At 56.8% G+C, this 18,934-nt stretch overlaps 1 protein-coding gene across 1 annotated transcript; it reads right to left on the bottom strand.

Annotated features, from left to right (window-relative positions):
- Positions 1 to 3,354: 3,354 nt before the first annotated feature.
- Positions 3,355 to 10,192, bottom strand: ERF (ETS2 repressor factor). The gene is made up of 4 exons (XM_058529427.1): positions 10,077 to 10,192; positions 5,419 to 5,653; positions 4,941 to 5,056; positions 3,355 to 4,834 (listed from the first exon to the last, which is right to left on the bottom strand). The coding sequence occupies exons 1-4, from the start codon at positions 10,096 to 10,098 to the stop codon at positions 3,540 to 3,542; spliced, it is 1,668 nt and encodes a 555-aa protein (XP_058385410.1). The 5' UTR covers positions 10,099 to 10,192; the 3' UTR covers positions 3,355 to 3,539.
- Positions 10,193 to 18,934: the final 8,742 nt, after the last annotated feature.

Genomic DNA, 18,934 nt, shown 5'->3' with positions numbered 1-18,934 from the left:
CATATTCCTCTACTTTATATGGGACGCCGCCACAGCATGTTTTGACAAGCATTCCTGTGTGCCCGCCTGGGATCCGAACCTGCGAACGCCTGGCTGCTGAAGCGGAGCCGCCGCACTTAACCGCTATGCCACTGGGGCGGCGCCCTGTCTGGGCTTTCTGAAGCCTGAAGAAAGTCTCCACTCATTCTGTTCCTGACTGCAATTCCCAGCGGACGTAGACACGCGACAGAAGGCAGCGCTAAAACCTTTTCAGACTACATTAACCAGAAGGCAAAGCGCGGACACACTTCCGCTCCCTTCTCAATGAATGTGGCTGCATCACGCACAGCCCGGAGCGAGTCTTTCTGGGAATTGTAGTTTCTCAGCCAACCGGTGCCTGCTGCCCTCTGATGGCAGCTCGGAGTCGAAAAGCAAAAATCTGAGAGAAGCTCCAAAGCCTGGGGAATCGTACACCGGACCAAGAAGGCCCACAAGGGCAGGCAGCGCAGCGTTACTTAACTGGCCGTTACTTAACGGCCAGAACCCGTGGGACATGCGCAATGGGCCACGCGTGGGCAACCGCCGCGAAGGGATTGGGATCCGTGGGAGTCTGAGGGCGACCGTCTCAGGGGATCTTACCAGGATGTTTGTAGGGGCTGAGAACGTTTGTGGAGGAGTGCTAGGGTGGGTTCTAAGTGTCTCTGAGGGGCCTATGGGTATCTGAAGGTGCTCAGGGGAGTCCGTGGAGAGGTGAAGGGATCTTACTGGGGACCAGTAGAGAAGTCAGGGGACTTAGGGTGTCTTTAAAAGGTCTATGGGACACTCAGAAACTACTGGTGACTGAGGGGATCTCTGAGGGACCTGAAGGGGTGAGGGATGGTTGAGTAGCATCAGGAAGGAGGTTTGGGGGTGTGTGAGGGTGCTGGGGGTTATAGGTTTGAAGGGGGTCTCTGATGGGATGAATTAGTTGGTGAAGTCGTGTGAGATCTACGAAGGGCTTTCTACTTGGACTCAGAGATCCCGGAGGATGTGGAAGGGAGCAAGGGTGTGGTCTTACAGGAACTGTGAATAGATTTAAGTGCGTCATTAAAGATTAGAGGAGCCGCTGGTGTTTTCAAGACCAGATGGCACCAGTGACATCCCACTCAGCCAGAATTTGGGGCAGCAAGTCTGGGTGGGCTGTGGTCTGACCTGGAGAGCAGTTCTGGAGCTGAGCACTTTTTGAGTCCATATTAGACCTGGTTAGAGGTGCTTTGAAGGCACTGGCATCAGAGGCTGAGACTAGTCAGGGTCCTCCCCCTCCCCACAGTGATGACATCCCCCTTTCTCCATCACACCGCCACCAACTCAGCTGCATCTATGTTGCCAAGAAACATGCCTCATCCCAACTTCCAGAAATAGCCCAGTGGCCCCCACCCCAGGGAGTGCCTTACATCACCCAGGAGAGGGAGCAGTTGCCCACAGGCCGCCTCTGGAGCTTAGGTTTCCTGCCAGTACCCCAGCCCTGGATCCTCTCTTCACTGCCAACAGACATCATCTGGGACCACCCACCCTGGGCTGGCATGAAGTGAAGATGAATCGAGTGGATAAGAGTTGCCAGTTTCTTTCCCCTCAGAGTTGCACAGGGTGGGGTTTCATGTGCAGCCTGTTCAACAGGCCCTGAGCCCTCAATTCCCACTCTCTTAGCAGCTGTGTGACCTTGGGGCAACTCCTTCCCCTCTCTGGGCCTCAGGCTCCTCACCTGCACTGAAAGGGTTGAGCTGTCTGTAAGGGCACTTCATGCCTGGATTCCTCCTTCTGACTCTCTCATCCCTGACTCGAACTCTCCAACCTGGGCTTCTAGCTTTATGAGCTCACCACTCAGATCCTATGATCTTGAGACCCTGGTCTACATCCAACCATCCCGGCTTTTAGGGGTTGTTGAAAGAACACGGGCTTCAGAGACAGACCTCATTTAAGCCCATCCTGGCTGGGCTTAGGGCCTTGGGCAAGTCATTTCACTGAGGCACTTGCCCCTACCTTGCTGGATGTTGGAGATAAAGCACTGCAGCTCCTAACTAGGTACTAGGTACTTGGCTCACAGTAGCTCAATCAATAGCAACCAGGATTAAGCTAGGCCCTTCCCAACTTGCTGGCAGAGGGTGTTCCCATGGTTCCATAGGAAGACCTTGCAAAGTCTACATTTCAAGAGACAGTGCAGGCCTGTCGCCAAAGGAGTCCCAAATGAACTCAGAAGCGCCCTAAAAATGATGTGTGGCACGCTACTAGGGGTGGTCCAAAAGGAGTTTCAGGCCTTTAGCAGAGTCTGGGGTCCTGGGTAGGAACTCAGAGCGAGAGGAAAGGTATTGCAGGCAATCAGAAGAGCAAGGACAGTGGTGTGGTGGTGACGAGCCTAAAGTGCTTCCAAGGACGCGCAGATCCCCATGGAATAGGGGAGCAGTCAGAGAGGACGAGTGTGCCTGGGACCTTACTCATCAGGCCCATGGGGGCTAGGCTATGTGCCCCCGAGGTTGGGAGAGCATTTCCCAAGCCTGAATTTGCCTCATTCCGAGGCAGTTAGGCTGTCTGGCCATAGATCCACGGGGGGCCATTTGGGGCCCGTCCTTCAGAATCATGCGAAAGCTGTGGCCTTGTGGCAGCTGCACCCAGCACCCAGGACCCAGGACAGATCACTGCATCCAAAGGTCCAAAGTTTTATTGTTTTGAATACATTCTCCAGCAGCCCCCAACTTCCCTCCCCCCCACCCTCCATCCCTAATACAGAATAAGGCTTGACAACAGACCCCCACCCCAGGGGCCCCAGGTGGGAGGCAGAGGGGGCTTCCAGTTTGGTTTCAGGGCACCCCTTTCCCACCCCCCCTACCCCCCTGCCTATGGGCTAGTCCTAGGAGCAGCTGGGGGTGAAAGGGTTGGACTGGTGCTGGGGTGGGCAGCGGGAGAGGGACAGCAGGCACTTGTAGAGATTTGTGGCCTATGGGTGGCACCCCTCACCCTCTTCCGCCCCCCACCCCCCCATCCCCGACACGGAATTTTTGGTTCATCATAAAATGTCCCTCCCTCCTCTGCTGCAACCCTGTGGGGTATGAGAAACCCAGGCACTCGTGGCCCCTGGAGGGGCAGGGAAGGCAGAATGGGGGCTGAGGATAGCCATGGGTGGAGAGGGAGAGGTACAGGAGGCAGAGAACAGGGAGGGAAACAAGGCTTTACTTCCTAAGCGATTGTAATAAAAAAGTTCCTGGGCATTGAGGCCCGAGCCTCAGTTCAAATATAAATTCCCCAGAATGGAGGTGGCCCCCTTAACTCCCCCCTCCCTCCCCCCACCACCACTTTGCCCGGAGCTTAGAAACCCGAGAGACAGGGGACAGCTCCCAGCCCTAGGCACCCACCCACCCTCACCATTAAAAAAAAAAAATTAAAAGTTTTATACAAAATGTGGAGAGGGGAAAGGGAGGAGGCAGGAAAGAGACTAGAAAGCTGCCCTCACCTCCGGGGCATGGGGGGGTTAAGGCAGCAAAAGAAGCATGGGGGTTGGGGGAACAGGGGTCCCCTGCCCACAGCCCTCAGGAATCTCGATGCTCGAGAGAGAGCTGGGCTGTAGCGTGCTGGAGGTCGGAGCTCACCCGTCTCGGGGTGAGGGGTCCCCCGGCCTCCCCAGGCCCCTCCCCACGCACCTTCTTGTCCTCGCCCTCATCCTCAAGGCCCCCAGCGGGGCCCCCACCCCCCTCCAGGCGACAGTCTTCACTCCAGCGCCTTTTAAAGCGCAGCTTGAGGGGCATGCACTGGGCTGCCCCCGGTGCCTCGCCGGGCTCAGGCTTGGGGGGTGCAGGTGGGGCACGAGGCGTCTTGAACACCTCCCCGTCTTCCTCATCCTCATCACTGATGTCAGTCACCTCTACCTCCTCCGACTCGCCTTCCGAGATAGGCTCCACCTTGATCTGTGGCGGGGGTGGTGGTGGGGCCAGCGCCCCCGCCCCTTCAGGCAGCCCACCTGCGCTGCCACCACCGCCCATGCCAATGCCAGCACTCTTGTCAGCGCCTGCCGGAGCCTTCTCCCCAGCTGCCCGCTGCCGACGTCCCAGCGGGGGCGGCTGGAGCTTAAACTTGAATGGGGAGGAAGAGGAGGAAGAGGAGGACGAGGCCGAAGAGGGAACTGGTGGGGTCTCAGGTGCCATGGGTGGCAGTGGGCACTTGTCAGGGCGCTGGGGCTGGGGCACCACCAACCCAGGGTAGTGCAGGAAGGCGCGGGGGCTGAGGTGGTAGTTGTAGACACTTTGAGTGTGGGCCTGCAGGTACCGTTTCATGTCCTCAGGGCTGAAGGAGAAGTGGGAGCCTCCCCCAGAGCCGCTTGGGCCCCCGCCGCCACTGGGGTACATAGGGCTCAGCGTGGGCGAGGGAGTGTAGGCCAGGTGGGTGGGCGTCATGGGCAGAGCCGGTGAAAGCTGAGGGGGTAGCAGGGAGCCAGGCGCGGCTAGCGGCGACACAGGGAAGGGGCTGAGAGGCTCAGGGCCACCCCGAGGCCGGGGGTAGACACGGAAGACGCCGGGGTCATGGGGCAGGCGGGCCAGTGGGGGCCCACGGAAGGCACCCAGCTCCGGAGGGCCTGGCGGTCGGGCCCGGGGATCCTCTCCCAGTGGCTCCTCCAGCTCTGATGTGCCATCACTACAGTCACTGACAGAGCCTCGGCCCAGGCGTCGGGCCACCACAGCCGAGAAGAGGGAGGATGAGGATGAAGAGCAGGCCGGTGGCGAACGGGGGTCCTCGGTGGGGGACAGCACCTCAGAGGGCGTTGAGGGAGGGAAGCGGAAGTGGCTGCCACCCGATGGCACTGGCGGGGCACTCTGGGGCACGGCACCCCCTGGCAGGAGAGGGGAGACATGGTGTCAAGGCCTCTGGCCTAGCCTGGACATACAGACAGACCCTCTCCTCCCTCCGAGATCATGGCCCCCAGCCCTGGTACTCACCAGCCAACCCCACATCAATGAAAGGGTAATTAACCAGCACCAGTTTGTTGAAGTTGAACTTGTAGGTGAACCGTTTCCCCTTGGTCTTGTGCAGAATGCGTTTGTTGTAGTAATAGCTATGGGTGTAGAAACAACATCGGATGGTCAGCCACAGAGAACCCATGTCTAGATCCCCCTAGTTAGGTGCTGCTCACAAAGGGCGACCAGGAAACATGGGAAATCAAGTGCCCAGAGGGTGATGGGGACCAGCCCTCCCCTCAGGTCTGGGGCCAGACTAAAGGCAACACCCATGGCTGTATTCTCTCCTCAGGACACCTGTGTGACACAGGGGCAGAGAAGGGTTAGGACTTGCCCAAGGTCACAAAGCTATGATTTGGCAGAATCAAGGAATCAAACCCAAAGCCTATTCCCACGAGTCAGGGGCTCCCCAACCAGTGGGGGCTGTCCACATCTGCCCAGGGGCCTCTGCCCTCCTCACCGCAGGGCCCGGCTCAGCTTGTCATAATTCATCTGGGGCTTGCACTTGCGGACACCCCAGAGCCGAGCCACCTCGTCGGGGTCCTTGATGACGAATTCCCCGTAGTCCCCCTGCCAGGCGATGACACCCTGGTACTCCTCCTTCCGCAGCAGCTCCAGGATAAAGTGCCACAGCTGGATCTGCCTCGAGCCAGGGGACGATTCCGGCTTGTAGGCCCAATCTGGGAAGGCAAACCCTAGGGACAGGAGCAGGGGAGTGGCCGCGGGTCAGGACGCCAAGTCCGGGGCTCTGGGTCCCATCCCAGGGTCCACCTCCTATCCCGCCCTCAATGTGGGGAAATCCTTCTCCCCTCAGCCAAGTCAGGACCTGGGTTACATGGAGACAGTGTCTGTCTGTCTGTATGTGAGGGGGCTAGACGGGAGCTGGGGGGAGGGGAAGCTGGAGCCTGCTCCAGCGACACCGGGAGAAACAGGAAACCGGCGGCGGCGGGTCCCGGGGCCAGTGCCAGGGGGCCAGGCACCAAGCCAGGCCGGCGGGCAGGGAGGGCTGCCAGTGGGGGAGGGGCAGGAAGGGGCACACGTGGCCAGATGAGTTGGGGCGAGCCCCCCCCAGAACCCACCCCTCCACTCCCATTCAGGGCCAGCCATATCCACCCCCCCCCCCCCCCCGCCCAGCTCCTCTAGTCCCCTCCTAGGAACATACACTATCTCCCTCCCAAGACCCACCAGAGCCCTTACTCCCAGCCCAGGACCCGCGAGGAGGATTTTTTTTTTTTTCTTAAAAGGACCAGGAGGGGTGGGGTGGCTGGTTGACGATGAGGTCAGCGCTTGCACACACAGAGGCTTCTGTCTTCCCTGGAGAGTGAAACCCAGACTGTCTGAGAGAGGCCCCCCCCCAAGCCCTGGACCCTCTGGGCTGCACTGCCCTCCCCAGACGCAGGCACGTGGGCCCGACCTGGCTGGAGGGCCCCAGCCCAGGCCTGGAGATTGAACAGACACTGCTGCAGCCTGTTCCCCCTTCTGCCTTCCCATCCGCAGCTTCTTCCCTGCCCACCTGCCTACCCACCCCCAGCATTAACCTTGGGTAGAGGTTGGTGGTGGGCTGGCTGGTCCCTGGAGGGGGTGGGCAGCCTAGAGGGGAGAGATGGGGGGGCTGCGGTTGTTGTCATTTCCCAAACCCGGGGGTAATCAAGGGCCATCAATAATTCAGCACTAGGCAGCCGGTAATGGAGGGGTGGGAGGAGGGAAGGGGAGGGAAAGAAAGAGGGGGGAGGCAGGGCAGGGGCTCTGATGCCACTAGAGGGAGAAGACCAAGGTGGACAGCTAAAGATAGGCGAGGTCACAGTGTCAGTCAGGCTGCAGGGGTCAGCCTCCCTCCCCTGGCCCTGGCTCAAGCTTCAGCTCAGGAGGTACCAAGCAAGCCTGAGGCAAAGCTGAGCCTCCCCCAAAGACTCCACCCCAGTCTGGAATCCAGCAGGGGATCCTTCCCCTTGGGGACACACGGGATCAGCAGTTCCTTCTCCCACAGAGACCATCCCCTCTAAATCCAGAACTCTCACCCACAGGGACCCAGCTCCATGACCCCTAGCCTTGAGTAGACTGGGAAGGCCAGCATTCCCCACCTAGTCCCTGCCCCATTCAGAAATCCCAGCCTCAAACCAGCCCCTCAGGGCTCCAGGGATATGACCTCCAGCTGGTCACAGAGCCAGAGTCCTGCACCAGCAGCCCCTGCTCCATTCACAAATGACAGCCCCTGACAACGCCTTCTGTGGACCCCAGCATCCACAGCCCCATCTCTCCCTTAGGAATCCAGGTGTTCACCCCAATATCCACACCTTGCTAAAGAACCCAGGTCTCAGGGTCTTCTTCAGGGCCCAGAGGCCCTTGGGAACCCAAGTGACCAAACCACCAGCTCCATGTACCCTCCAATCTCCTCCAAAAAGGTACTGGCCCCCCTCAGGGCACCAAACTCCATGCTCCTCCCACCTAAGCCCCCATCTGGCTCTCAGACCCAGGAGTGGGGGGTAAAGCCCCTGAGACATCAGTCTGGGGATGGGTGGGTATACTGACTTCCACCCTCCCCCAAAATTAAAGCCACCCTTCCCAGCCCACCCGCCCCAGCCTCCTTGTCCCGGTAACCAGGCAACGTGTGTGCAGCGACAGTCCTGGGAGCGGGGGAGCAGGAGGCTAAAAATAAACTTTGCAGAAGAGAAGGAGTGAGAGAGACTACATACAACACAAAGGGAACTGGGAAGGGAGGTGGGGGGCTCTGGAAAGGCCTCGAGCTGCATTCCGGGGCTGTCCCAAGCCCCCTTGTTAAGCCCCCTCCCTGATCAACCCCCTCTGGTCGGGCCCCCACTCCTGGCAGGGACACTCCTCACTCCCAGGCCCACCCGATGCTGGCTTTCCCTTTCCTCATCGGACACGGAATACTTGAGGGCCTGTTCCCGGCTTTGGGGGGAGAAGAAAGGGGGGGTGACGTCAGGGTGTCTCAATGGGGCTCTGTTCCCCAGGCCTTGGAGCCAGGAGCCAGGCACGGGCAAGGGGAGTGTGTGTGAGTGTGTTGTGTATGGGTCCACGTGCTGAAAACGGAACCACTGGGCCTGCACCAAGAAAGCTTGGGGATGCAGGACCTCTGGAGCAGGGGGGGACAGTGAGGCAGGAAGAGAGCAGCTGATAGTTAAAGTCGGGCTCACGACATTTCGAGACAGGGTGGAGAGGTAGCAGCAGACAGACAGGAAGGGCTGGGATGGCAGGGTCCCAGAAGACACACCTGGGTCCCACAGAGGCGGGGTTGGGATTCTCCCAGACAGACTGTGGAAACCTACGAGGCAGAACTCCTGGGCACCCCCCAAATTCACATGACTGCCCAAACTTTTTTTTAAGGGACTATGGGGGTCGGAAGGGAGCGGTGGTGGTAGAGGAAGAACACGCCGGCCTCCTGGGGGGCCTCACCACCTCCCCCACTCCAGGCAGCCCTCAGTGGCGCCAGAGCCGGGAAGAAAACAGGAAGTGGGAAACAGCCGCGGCAAAGGAGAGAGGGGCCGGGATGGAGGATCGGATAGAGAGGCGCACAGTGGCCGGCCAGGAGGCAGACGGACCGGCGGACCGATGGACCGATCAGAAGGCCATTCCAGGCCCCCGCCCCTTCTCCCAGCCTGAGAACCTACACACGGCTCGGCCCCAAGACAGGGTTGGGGGAGCGGCCCAGCCGGTCCCACCAGGCGAAGGCCTATAGCAGGGAGGAAAGATGAAGCGGGGTTGTCTGGGCGCTTCGGCCCCCCCCGTCCTCGGGCGAGGGGAGGCTCCTGCTGCCCCCAAGGCCCGGCGGCCCTGGAGCTTGTGGGAGCCGGAGAGTATGTGGGACGCACGTGACTGACCCTACAGCACTCCGCACCCCTGCCCCACCCCCAGCCCCCCTCCTCGGCCCCAATCCCCAGGCGCCGAAGCCCCGCTCGGAGCCCTTTAAGAGCCGCCCCCACCCGCCGAGCGGGAGGGCGGGGTGGGTGGGCCGGTCGGGGCACACACCCGCACACAGGAGCCCTAGTCGCGGCCGCCGCCGGGGAAAGGAAACAAGTTTGAACAGCGGCGCCCGGCCCCCTTCCCCCTCCCCCGTCCCCGCCCCAGGCCGGATTCCGACGGGGTAGACGGGCAGGGGGCGACTGGGACCCCTCCCCCCAGCGCGCTGAGGCGCAAAGTCCAGCCCGCGCGAGCCCGGGGGCGGCGGGGGAGGGGAGGGGGGAAAGTCCGAGTGGAAGGGGGGTTAATCCCGCTGCCCCCCGCCCGCCGACCGAGGGGGGGGGAGGGGAACCTTGGCCCCTTAAGGAGGAGCAAGTTGGCGGGGAAGGGGGGTTGTGGAGAAAAAAGACGGCCAGTTGAAAGACAAGAGCTGGATGAGGGAGGGGGGGCGAGGGGGAAGCCTCCGCGTCCCCCCCACCTTCCCCACCCTCTTCAAGCCCGGGCCCCCGACGGCGCGGGAGGAGGGTACCCAGCTCTCCCCGGAGCCACCTTAAAGCCGCGCGTTCTAAGGTCGGAAACAAAAAGTTCCTTTTTCGAACGTTCGGGCTGCGCTTTGGAACTTTGCGACTCGGCGCGGGCGGGGGAGCGAGGAGCCGGCGGAGACGGGCGGGGGAGGGGCGGCGCGGCCCGGACCCCGAGTCCCAGGCTCCCCACTCACGCCCTCCTCCTAGAAGCCATCCCATATCCACCTCTAAGCCGGTGCGGGGCACGCGCCGCGGTGAAGGTCACGGGCCGGACCGCGCAGCGCGGAACCGGGAATAGCGGGCCCCGTGGACAGGGCCCCCCCCACGCCCCGCACACGTCCCGGCCCCCAGAGTGCAACGTGACACAGCGGCGGGGAGGGACCCCCGCCACCCCCGTGATCCCGGGAGTGGGGGAGAGCCCAGCTTTCGGGGTCTAGGCAGGGAGAGGACCAAGGCTCGCAGCACCCACACCACTCCGCCCAGAGCCAGAAATTGGGGGTCCCATGCAGCACCCCCCGCTCGCGCCGCGATAAGCAACAGGTCTCGAGTGCTTGGGGGTCCCCCGGAACTGGGGATCACCCCGGCTCCCCCAGAACGCTTCAGCCCCCCCCAAAGTTTCTCCGCCTGGTTTCCCGGGGCAACAAGTCTCCCCCACACGTGCTGCCCCCGCCCCCACCTGTGTCCGCCGGGGTCTTCATGCTTGGGGGCCCAGGGCGAGGCACCCCGACTCCGGGCCGCAGCTCCCGGCGCCCGCGCTGCCCCGTCCCGTCCCGCGCCCGTCGGGCCGCCCTCGCCGCTTCACCCGGCCTCGCCTCTCAGAGCCTCTCCCCTCCCCGCCGCCGCCTCCCGGGTTAATATCGCACTCCGGGGCCGGGACGCCCACGCCCCCCGGCCGGCGACGTCACCGCCGCGTCGCCATGGAGACACTGTGCCCGCCCCCTCCCCGCGCACTCACACACACACTTGCCGGCGCACTGCCACTGAGCACCGGCCGTCTCTGGGCTTAAAGGGGCCGCGCGACGGGGGAGGAGGAAAGAAGGGGGCGGGGGTGGGGTGGGGTCCCGGGGGTCATGACCCTTTTTGGAGGCTGTAAGTCTGCAGATAACTTCAGTCCGCGGCACTCGCGACCTTCCGCCCCTCCTCCTCTCCTGCCCACTTTGGGATCCGGAGTTTCTTTTGGGAGTCTGTAAGAGGGAAGGGGGGACCTTCTGAGGGGGTCAGAAAATTTTGTAGGGAGGAGGCATGGACCTTTTGGGAGGAGGCGGAATCTTCTGTGCAGGGGGGCCGGGGTCAAGACCTTGGAGGATGATCAAGATCACAACATTTCCCAGCCCGGCCTTACCCTGCCCACCCCCCCAACCCTGAGCCTAAATGGGGGCAGCTGTCCAGGGGTGGGGTGGAATGGTTGGGAAGCATTTCCCAGCATCGGAAATGGAGAGGCGGCTGTGCCCTCCGCTTCTCCCGGGATGGGGTCTTGGCCTTCCAGATATCCCCAATCCCAGCTGGGGAGGAAGTGACCAGAGAGAATGCATTTGGGAGCCCCCCCTTCCATCCCCAGGCTGCAGCTGTCCTAGGGACAGGGCTGGTGCCGGAGGTACCCCCACCTCCACCACCAGGGCAGGGGGTTCCGGAGGTGGGGCCAGGATGCCGGGGGCGACCGAAGTCTGAACAAATGTGCTCCCAAGGGGCACTGGGGGGTCGCCAGGAGAGAGGAAGGCAGAGCTTAAGGATGAAAGCCAGCGCGTGGGGCAGTGTTAAGTCTCTGTTCTCTGCAGTCGGGAGAAAAGGATGGAGCCTGAGGCTTCGGGAAACAGGAAATCAGTCCTGATCTGATGGCCCGCAGGAGCCAGCTGCAGAGTAGAGGGCAAATAGAAGCAATACTAATCACAGGCCCAGCCTGGCGACAGAGTCTCAAAAAAGACTCTGAGATACCAAAGGAGGGGAATATGGGGGGCAGGGATGCTCAGAGAGACTGACATCCAGAAGATGGGCAGGGGGAGGCAAACAGGCCACAGGGAGGGAAGGCCTGCAGGGTCAGGCTCTGGGTTATTAGGGCCTCAAGCCCAGCCTCTGTTGCTGGATTCCTAGCTGGGTTAGAGCAGTCCCTCACCAGTGCCTCAGAAGAAGTCTCAAGCCTCTTCATCGGGGAGACCAAGGCCTCCAGGGAAGTGTCATCTCCCCGGGGAATTATGTAACCTTGCCTACGGACAGTGCAGCTCCCCCACGGATATTGTAACCCTCTGGGAGCAGTGTGGTCCAGCAATAATCATCATCATCATTGTTATAACAGCTCCCGAATTCCTAGCGCTTATGATGTGCCAGGCACAGGGCCAAGCATTGTCCGGGGCATCTTCTCATTTAATCCTCACAAAATCCCAAGGAGGGGAATAACTGTTGTTATCCCCATTTACAGATTAAGACAGTGAGACTCAGAGGGGAAATCAGTCTGCAAAAGTCCTACAGCTAGGAAGTGTTGGAGCCACGATTCGAACCCAGAGCTATCCAATCTGAAACCACCACCCTTAACCACTATGCTTTACTACCACCTCTACTGTCCCCTATCGAAAAAAGACACTGCAGAGTTCCAAAGATAATAGGTCTGTAACAGCCTCAATGACCCCCACACTCCCACCAACAAGACAGAGACCTGGGTTGCAACCCTAACTCTGCTACTTCCTGTCTGTGACATAGAGCAAGTGAGTTTACCTCTTTGAGCTTCGGCTTCCTCATCTGTAAAATGGGGATATTTATAGACCCTACATGACCCTATGTGAGTTGTTGTGAGAAATCAGGGATGTGAAGTAAGTACACAATAAATATTGGCAAAATGAACTATATACCCCATGGATAATGTAAGCACTCCTCGCCCCACAGACTCCAGCTGCAGACAATAAACACACAGCATTGACAGTGTGAAATTGCCTGTTAATGGCATAATCCCACCCTGACCCAGTTAGATAACTCAATCCTACTGTTTCTATGAAACACAATCGTGGATGGTGGGCATACTTCATGGGAGAGTCAGAACCACCCTCAGAGAATGGGAGTCCCTGGTGAAAATGTCCCCTGGGCCGCATGACCTGCAGTGGTTTGTGAAAACCTGTCCACGGATATTGTAACTCTTCAGGAGTCCGTGTGACTCTACCACTGAAGCGTGGACCCTCTTGGATAGTTCAGTTGCCTCGTGAACACTGAGAGCCACCCCCAGGGGAAGTGAACCCCACCGTTACTGTATGAAATACCCAGATATTGTGAACTTGTGATAGAAACTTCATCACCACTGGTCATTCCTTGAAGACATGTCATCTAACCAAGGCCATGTCAACACCAATGAACAAGGGGACCACTCCCCTTCCACCACCACCACCCAGTTGACTATGGAAAGCCTCCACAAATAGCCCTGGGGCTGGTGAAAGGCATAGCTTCTCACAGACCTGAGACGTGCCCGCAATGAACAGTGTAACGCTCCACAGAGAAAACAACTCTGAACAGTGAGGACACCCCCACTCCCATGGACCTAGTAGTTCTTGTTCCAGTTTACTGTCCTGACACAGATAACATTTATCCTATTGTTGTCAGGCTAAGGCATGGACAGAACCTGTCCCCACAGAAGCCATAACACTTCACAGACTTCACTCCTGGAAAGGAAACTGTGTGGACAATAAAAATTATAATCACAACCCATCCATCACCCTTATGAGCAATAATGAACCATGACTACTCTATGAACATTGTAGTTCCCTTAGAAATAGCATGACCCATCCTATAGAGAGTGTAGCCACCTAAATGGGGTATGACCACCCCCAAACAGAAAATGTAACCCCACTAAAGTATTGCTCTTCCTCATGTCTCTGAATTGAAATGCTGAAGGGCCCCAGGCTCAGGCCCTGGTCCTCTTCTCTCTTCCACCTTCACTCATTCCCTTGATCATCTGCAAGATCAGCGCTGAGCTAACATCCAATGCCAATCCTCCTCTTTTTTGCTGAGGAAGATTGGCCCTGGGCTAACATCCATGCCCATCCTCCTCTACCTTATATGGGACGCCGCCACAGCATGGCTTGACAAGCGGTGCGCCAGTGCGCACCCGGGATCTGAACCCGCGAACTCTGGGCCGCTAAAGCGGAGCGCGCACACTTAACCGCTGTGCCACAGGGCCAGCCCCAGTCCTATGGTTTCACACACCATCTCTATGCTGATTACACCCAAATGTCCATCTCCAGCCTAGGACTCTCCACTGAACTCCAGTCTCACACATCAAACTGCCTCACCAGTGTCTCCATTTGGACTTCTTGAGTTTGTCAAGTCAAAATGGTCTTCCTGAGCTCCCTCAAATTGTCCCCCTCCCTGGTCTTCCCCATCTCAGGAAATTGCAACCCCATTTTGCTGGTGGCTTAGGCTGAATGCCTTGGAGTCATCCTTGACTCCTTTCTCTCATCGGACATCCAGTCTGAAGGGAACTCCCATGAGCTCTACCTTCAGCTGCTTCAGAATCAGCTACTCTTCACCATCACTGCCACACCCCTGGTCTGGGGGCTGCTCATTGGTCTCCCTGCTGCCACAGGCTCCTACAGACTGTGCCCCACTGCAGCCAGGGGGGCTGACTCCTTGCAGTGGCCCACAGGCCCTTCCTCCCTGACCTCACCTCCCACTTTTCCCTTCATTTCCTCTCCAGCTATACTCCAGCCGCTTTGTTTTTTTTCTTTGGTGAGGAAGGTTCTCTCTGAGCTAATGTCTGTTGCCAATCTTCCTCTTTTGTTGCATGAGGATGATTTGCTCTGAGCTAACATCTGTGCCAGTCTTCCTCTATTTTGTATGTGGGATGCCACCACAGCACGGCCTCTGATGAGTGGTGTAGGTCTGCACCTGGGATCTGAACCTGCCAACTTGGGCCTCCGAAGTGGAGCACAGAACTTTAACCACTACGCCACTGGGCCGGGCCCCCTCTTTGCTATTTCTTGAGCATGCCAGGAATATTCCTGCCTCAGGGATTTTGTCCCTGCTGTTCCATCTGCCTGGAAGGCTTTTCCCCCAGAAATCTGCATAGCTCTGTCCCTCATCCCCTTCAGGTTTTTACTCAAAAACCACCTTCCCAATAAGACCCTGCCTGACCTTCCTAGATCCCTATGACCCTTCTATGCACTATTCTTCTCCATAGCACTTATCCTTGTCTGACATATATTTCCATAACGTATGTGTTTGTTGTCTGAATCTTCCTCTATAATGTCAGCTTTCAGAGGGCAGGGATTTTTGCCTGTTTTGTCACCTACAGTATCCCCAGAGCCTGGCACAGTGCCTGGCAATCTATAATGAATGAATGACCTCATCTTTGGACAGTGAACCCCCATATACCTGATGTAATACCAACAAATGTAGCCCTGTACACACAGAGAAAACCTCAGGGACAGCTGATGCCAGCACAACCCCCTAAAGAGTACGAACCCTGATGTGAATCCCATAAACAGGAAACTCCCATACAGGGTGTGCGTGTCCTACTGAATGTCAGCTCCACAAAGACAGGAATTTGGTCTGTTTTCTTCACTGCCTTATGACCAGTGCCTAGACCGGGGTCTGTCATAGAACAGGCTGGTAATATGTATTTGCTGAAGTGAACTGAGTCCATAAACAGCTGGTATAACCCCACAATTGGAGCCCACACAGACAGTACAATGTCCATAACTGATATAAACCCCACATACAGTGTGATTCTCACATGGACAGTGTAAACCCCAAATAGTGCAACCCTCAAAAACAGTGTGAACCCCAATATAGGCAGCATGACCCTCATAAACCTCATACAGACAGGGTGACCCTCATACATGTTATGAGCCCCATACAGACAGGGCAACCTTCATAAACTGTGTGAACCCCATATAACAGAGCAACCCACATAAATAGTGTAAACCCCATATAGGCAGTGTAACCCTCATAAATAGTGTGAACCCCATATAGATGGTGAGACAGCAAATAAACAATGTGCGCCCCCACACAAACGGCATATTCCCTCATTAGTGTGCCCCGCTAATGCCCCACAGAGGCAGCATAATGTGTTAACATTGTGTGAATTCCCGTATCCACAGGGTCAACTCCCACGACCTGGGTAAACCCCACATGTGCAGTGTAGACAAGCATATAAACAAGGTCCCTTCCATAAGCAGTGTGACTCTTCAGGTGAACAGTGTAGCCCCATACGGAACATGGCCCCATGCAGTATCATTCATGGACATCGTGCCCCCACGTGGACAGTGCCACCTGCCTGGGTGGACTACTCGGTGAACAGTGTAGATTCAACAATGGGTACAATAAACCCCAATGTCACTATGTCAGTTTTATTAAGTCATGGATGATGTAGCCCTTTGCCATAGACAGGGAGAAACTTTATGTTCCATTTAAACCCTTTAGGCCTTTGTAACCTTCATAAGATTATATTATCCCCTCTTCCCCACCAAAAGTCTTAATTCTCCCATTAAAAGTTACTCAACTCCTCTTCCACACACACACACATTAGGACAGTATGACTCCCCCCCCCCTTTTTTTTTTTGTGAGGAAGATTAGCCCTGAGCTAACATCTGTTGCCAATCCTTCTCTTTTTGCTGAGGAAGACTGGCCCTGGGCTAACATCTATGCCCATCTTCCTCCACTTTATATGGGACACCGCCACAGCATGGCTTGATAAGTGGTGCGTTGGTCTGTGCCCGGGATCCGAACCCATGAACCCTGGGCCGCAGAAGCAGAGTACCTGAACTTAATTGCTATGCCACTGGGCCAGCCCCCAGTATGACTCTCTGAAGGGTGGTGTAACCTGTCATGGACAATGAGGCCCCAAATAAAGGCCAAGAAATGGTGAATTCCTGAATGGCAGGGATTTCCCGGGGCCCAGTGCAGGACAGGGCACATAAAAATCAGCACTCCCATTTATTGAGCACTTACTATACACAAGGCCCTGCATTCAACATCTCATTTCATCCTCACCTCAACTTTATGAGGTAGGTACTCTAATGATCCCCGTTTTTCAGACAAGGTGAGTGAGACTTAGAGAGGTGGCAGGACCACGGCTACACAGCTTAAAATCATTCCAGCTGGGACATGAAGCACTAGACTTGATGGATTGACAAATGCCCCACAGATATGCTGAACCCTGAAATCCTTCCAAAAAGCATCACCACCACCACCACACATACAAACTATGGACAAGGTTACCAGTAGGATTGTGACAGCATTAACCCTTCAGGGAGTGATAAACTCCTTCTGAATAATAGTGATCACAACACTAGCTAACATTTTTGAGGGTTTACTCTGCTAGAGACATTGTCCTAAATGCTTTGCATACGTTAACTCGTTACAACTTCGTAACAACCTTATGCCATAGGGTTAAAAAAAAATTATCCTGGGGCCAGCCCAGTGGCGCAGTGGTTAAGTTCAGCGCACACTGCTTCAGCAGCACCGGGGTTTGCAGGTTTGGATTCCAGGCACGGACCTACACCACTCATCAAGCCATGCTGTGGCCGTGTCCCACATACAAAATAGAGGAAGATGTGCACAGATGTTAGCCCAGGCCCACTCTTCCTCAATCAAAAAGAGGAAGATTGGCAGCAGGTGTTAGCTCAGGGCCAATCTTCCTCACCAAAAAAACAAAAACAAAACATTATCCCCTTACAGATGTAGAAATCAAGGCACAGAAGGATTAAGTGATTTGCCCAAGGTCACACAGCTGGGTGGGGATTTGACCCCAGCAGCCTGGCTAAGCCTGTGTTATTTTGTTTCCTGCAACGTCACCCTCCACTCCACATGACAGTGTAATTGTAATGAACTGGGTAACATTTTATGTAATTCTCCCAGGGGCAGGGTACAGTTCCCTGTGCACACCTTTCCACAATGACAGGGGAAACAGACTTCGGACAGTGTGAACTCCCACGGACGGATCTCCTATAGGCATGGTGTAACTTGAATAAGCAGTAGGGACCCCTCTGTGAACATTATAAACACACTACAGCCAGAGACATTCCTGAACGGACAGCAGAGACCCCCTTTCACTACAGCAGAGTGCTCTCTGGGCAGAGTGAGCTCCTTTGTGGAGCGTACAGACCGCCCTGCTGACAGTCTAATTCTCCTTCACACCTGATGTGAACTGACTGTGGAACACAAAACACCATCCTAATCAATGGAAATCTCACCCCCAATACAGCAAAAGCTCCCATGGGCAATGTGAACTGCTGCCCAGTATGTGCCTCCCCAGGGACAGTATAATCTCTTTCACACCCATGACGAAGTTAACACTGACAGTGCACATCTCCATGCGTAGGGAACTTTCTATGGCTGCTGTGAACCTCTTTGGTGACAGCATGAACCACTCAACAAGGGTCTACCTAAGTGGGCAGTGGGAAGTCTCTGATGAGTGTAAACTTTCCTCAGACCCAGCAACTACTCAATGTGCCCAGTATAAACTGCCCTGTAAAATTTCCCTCAACTCAGGGTCCACTCCATATAGAAGAGCAAACTCTCTCCTAGAACATTAAAATAGTAATAATAGTATGATAGTATAAGTCATAATACAATAGTCTAAGTAATAGTATAAGATTCCTTCCCACTGTGAACTCCTGGTAGACAGCGAAATTTCCCCCATAATCAAGGCAAATCTTCTGTGGACAGTGGATCATGTGAATCTCCTTCATACTCAGTGAACCCCACTGCACAACTGATGTTTCTTCCCAGGCCCTAACCCCCCGCCCCGCCTCCGCCCCGCGTCCCCGGCGGTGAACTGGCCACATGTCACAACACACTCTCATGGATAGTGTGAATGTCACGGACAGTATGGACCTGCAATAGGCTGGGTGCATATTCTGCACACCAAGTGTGAATCTCGTGTGGATACTGGGAACCCATCACAAGCAGCAGAAACCTCTGCTACAGCCAGTGTTTACTGCTCCCCATCACCCTCTATCCGGGGCAAATCCAATGTGGAGAGTATGAACGCTCAGCAGGCATGTTCACACTTGGTGTAAACCCCATATCTGGGCAGCAGGAATCTACTATTGACAGGGCACATTCCTCTCCTCCCTACCTCCAGTGTGAATCCCTCCCCAAGACTTAAAAAAAATCTTGCTCCCGCCAGGTGTGAACACCCACAAAGTGTAGCTCTCCAAGGAATGCAGCGTGAAGCCCCACGAAGCGCTGCATTTCCCCAGTCGTAACACCCCCATGCCTAGGGGGCTGTCTGGAAACTGCACCGCCCTAAATGTTAAACTCGCGGGGGAGGTGACTTGTCCCCAGGGCCCCCAAGCCCCAGGCCGCGCGCGTTGACTACACTGCAGCGCGCGCCACCCCACACGCGTACGTTTTCTCCCCTCCCGGTGGCAACAGGGCTTTCCGCGGGGCCGCGCCAGACTTTCTGAGGCTGTTGATTGGTCATAGGCCCGGCCACCCGACAGCCAATCAAGCGGGGGAAAGGTGACATCACTCGTTCTCCTCCCCTTCCCCCCACCCCAAACTTCTCTACTCCCGGCTACCGGCAGGAACAACCACGTGGGGGAGGGGTAA

Source organism: Diceros bicornis, chromosome 34, assembly GCF_020826845.1.
Source record: "Diceros bicornis minor isolate mBicDic1 chromosome 34, mDicBic1.mat.cur, whole genome shotgun sequence".
Lineage (NCBI taxonomy): Eukaryota > Metazoa > Chordata > Mammalia > Perissodactyla > Rhinocerotidae > Diceros > Diceros bicornis.
This window is presented reverse-complemented; position numbering and strand designations above follow the sequence as displayed.

Excerpts from the sequence above, each read along its gene's own strand:
- ERF (XM_058529427.1), bottom strand. The coding sequence starts at position 10,098 with ATGAAGACCCCGGCGGACACAG. Across the intron at positions 5,654-10,076 it reads GAAGACCCCGGCGGACACAG|GGTTTGCCTTCCCAGATTGG; the intron begins GTGGGGGCGGGG and ends TCCTGTCCCTAG. Across the intron at positions 5,057-5,418 it reads AAGCTGAGCCGGGCCCTGCG|CTATTACTACAACAAACGCA; the intron begins GTGAGGAGGGCA and ends CTACACCCATAG.